Source organism: Loa loa (genome assembly GCF_000183805.2).
Source record: "Loa loa unplaced genomic scaffold supercont3.615, whole genome shotgun sequence".
Lineage (NCBI taxonomy): Eukaryota > Metazoa > Nematoda > Chromadorea > Rhabditida > Onchocercidae > Loa > Loa loa.
This window is the reverse complement of record NW_018108795.1, coordinates 14,761-18,263: the sequence shown is the minus strand read 5'-3', so window position 1 is coordinate 18,263 and position 3,503 is coordinate 14,761. Positions and strand designations below refer to the sequence as shown.

The following is a 3,503-nucleotide window of genomic DNA, read 5'->3' as shown; positions in this document are numbered from 1 at the left end:
CCAACCAAAGGACACTTTAACTATGCATTTTAGTGCTCTCTCATTTGGACCTCCCTCTTTCGTTCTTCAATTTTTCATTTTCATCCTCCGCTCTATTCCTATCACATCCTGTCTCCTATTTTATCACTTACTCTTCCATGTCTTTCTTAGCTTTACCATCTTTTTTCATTCATTAACAATTTCCTCTCTCATCTCTTTCAATGCATTCTTCTTTTTCTATTTAAAACTTTTTCTCTTCTATTTTGTTTCATTTCTTTCGTTTTCTTCCATTTTTTTTTTTTTTTTTCCTATTTTATGATCAAACATCGTTCTCAATTTATACTGTTCCAAAAGGGTTGGAAAAAAAAAAGAAAGAGAAAAGGAAAGAGAGAAAGGAAGAAAGAGAGAGAGGGGGAAAGAGAAAGAAAGAAAGAGATCGTTAGTGCTATTGGTGGATGGATTATTATTCATTGGAAGCTGATAGTTTACCTTTTTTTTTTTTCATCATTAAATACATTTTTTTTTCCTTTTAGTTAGCATTATTTGGAATTTAATTTAGAATTTAAATTTCATTAAATATTAATTTTATCAGTACTTAGTATTAATTTTTTTCTTGGAAGTTTCATTTCTTTTAAAATGGAACATAAAAGATTGATATTGTGTGTATGTGTGTGGGTGTATGTGTATGTGTATATGTGAGTGTGTGTGTGTATGTCTGTGTGTATGTGTATGTATATGCCTGCATGGACACGTATGGATGTGATATGTATGTATGTGTTATGTATATTGTGTGTGTGTGTATGTGTGTATCTGTGTGTGTGTATGTGTGCATGTATGTGTATGTGTGTACATGTATTTGTGTGCACGCGTGTGTACGTGCGTGCGTGCGCGTGTACGTGCGTGCGTGGGTGTGTATGTGTGTACATGTGTGTGTGTATGTGTATGTATATGTGTGTGTATGCGTGTGTATACGTATGCGTGAGTCTGTATGTGTATGTGGGTGTAGTATACGTGAAGTGTGTGTGCGTGTGTGTGGGCGTGTATGAGTGTGTGTGTGTGTGTGTGTGTGTGTGTGTGTGTGTGTGTACAGCTGTCAAATTCAATATCATATTTGAATCAATATATGATAATATGAATTCATATAGAACCAATTTGGGAAATTTGATTACAGGAATTATATTTTTTACATTTTTATCATAGTACATATTGTTAAACAATGCTTATTCATTTCGGTTTATGCAAAGAAAAAATGGGAGAAAATTGAATGAAATTGATAATTTTTAAAATAATACTACACTATTGATCTTTGTACTGTATTATTATGTTGATATATGTTAGCAAAATTTCAAATTTTTTAACTTAATTTTCATAAATTTCATATTTTAAATGTATGTACGATTATTCCTTTTCTTTTGATCTTTGATTTTTATCCAGCGTTTTTTTTTTTTTGCGTTTTTTATACGTATCGAATAGTTTAATTTTAATTATTTCAAAATATTCTAACCAATATTTGATTATCATTTCTTTCTTTTTAATTTCCTGCAGGTACTGTAGCAAAAGATAGAAAAAAAAAGGAAGGAAATTGGAACGAGCAGCTATTATTGCTCTGATATTTATTTCCTAAATTTTTTTTTTTTGCGGCGAAAAATTGACTGAATGGATTATCATAGGTAAAGAATTTTATGAAAATATTCCTGCCTGAATGATTTTACGCCACGAAGAAGCTGCTGTTCGATAAGAGAAGCAATCATCATCATCATCATCATCATCATCTATAAACTATTATCCTTAATATATACATGTATTCCTCAATTATATTTACGGGTCTGATAAATGATAAATTGGAAAGGTTATCATCATCACTATCATCATCATTATCATCATCATTACCATCATAAGCATATACAAAATATATTTGCTGCATATTTTCATAACGTAGTCTTATATGTTTGTTAAATTTGGGTAACTAATATGAACAGCTTATTATCATCGATGTCATCATCATCATCCTCATCATCATCATCATCATCAGCAACACCAGCAGCAGTAGTATCAGGAACAGGATCAGAAATGACACCATCATCACAGGACAATTATATGCAATGGAATATCTTCAAACTTTATGCTAAGGTATCAATAACTATCTTAACCTTTTATTCTCATTATCATTTTTGTCATATTTTACAAATATTTCATCATCTCTTTCTTTCTTTATTTTGTCATTATTGTTATTGTCATAATAAATTATATTTTATAATAACTCAAAATAATTGCTGTCAATTGTTGTTAGTCATTCCGGAGAAAAAAAAAAAAGTATTGCAAATATATTGTTGAAAAGATAATATTCATAATTATTCTTTGTTATTGTCATAATAAATTAATATTTGCTGATTAAATCGTGTGCAAACATGCAAACATGCAAGTATGCAAGCAAAGAAATATGTACTTATGTGTATGTTTGCGTGCATACTTGCATGTAATACTGTACCCCTGTAACCTTCAGTTTTTTCTTTTCATTAAAGTAAAGATAAAATATTTTGCAAACCGCAAAAAAAAGCTTTAGCAAATAGTAATGAAAGAGCACCGTAATTTATGTGTACTTGTATGTGTACTATATGTATATGTGTATGTGTATATATATATATATATATATATGTATATATATGTGTGCGTGTGTGTATGTGTGTATATGCATGTATGTGTGTAAATATGTATGTACAGACGTGTGTATGTGTGTATGTGTGTGCACATATGTACGTATATGTGTGTGTGTGTATGTGTGTATATGCATGTATGTGTGTAAATATGTATGTACAGACATATGTATGTGTGTATGTGTGTGCACATATGTACGTATGTATGTATGTATGTGTATATGAGTGTATATTGTATGCTGTGTAAATAATCATTATTAGTATATGCTATGAAAGTTTAAAAAAGAAAAAAAAATTTCTTCCTATACATTACATTTTTTTTCAACTCATAGAATTGATTGCTTGTTTTTTTTTTTTGTGCTTTCTTGCTATCATTATTATCACCACTATCATTATCATTGCTTTTATCTTATTATAATCATTGCCATTATTATCACCACGTAGTCATCATCATCATTATCACCACTATCATTATCATTGTTATCATCTTATTGTAATTATCATCATTATTATCACCACTATCATTATCTTTTTCTACCATTATTACTAACGTGGTTTAAAGAAAAAAAAAAAAAACTTCTCAAGCATTTAGTAGTTTAAAGGACTGCAAACATTGGCTTTATCATATTTCTAACTTCTTCTTCTCATTCCTTATTCCATTTTATTCATACTTTTACATGTCAATATTTTTATTACAATTTTTTTTTCCATGTTTTACATACGTATATATATATGTGTGTGTGTGTCCGTCTGTCCGTCTTTATTGTGTATGTGAGTCTGTCCGTCCGTTTGTATAGGTGTGTGTGTGTGTGTGTGTGTGTGTGTGTGCATGTAATTTTATACACATATATATATATATATAATGTGTGT

General features: G+C 29.5%; 2 protein-coding genes across 2 annotated transcripts in view; one reads left to right on the top strand and one right to left on the bottom strand.

Moving 5' to 3' along the window:
• Positions 1-1,377: 1,377 nt before the first annotated feature.
• LOAG_13708 (hypothetical protein) lies at positions 1,378-1,903 on the bottom strand (the record flags this gene model as incomplete). Its single annotated transcript, XM_003149213.1, has 3 exons — positions 1,378-1,527; positions 1,692-1,751; positions 1,802-1,903. 3 exons carry the CDS (start codon positions 1,901-1,903, stop codon positions 1,378-1,380), a joined length of 312 nt encoding a protein of 103 aa, XP_003149261.1.
• A 68-nt stretch (positions 1,904-1,971) lies between these two features.
• The window catches only part of LOAG_10538 (hypothetical protein), a gene marked incomplete at both ends in the record, with an annotated part of 12,915 nt that continues 11,383 nt past the window's right edge, over positions 1,972-3,503 (top strand). The window contains one exon of the mRNA XM_020448183.1: positions 1,972-2,109. Within this exon, the coding sequence (XP_020301650.1) occupies positions 1,972-2,109 (138 nt within the window). The remainder of the gene's footprint in view (positions 2,110-3,503) is intronic.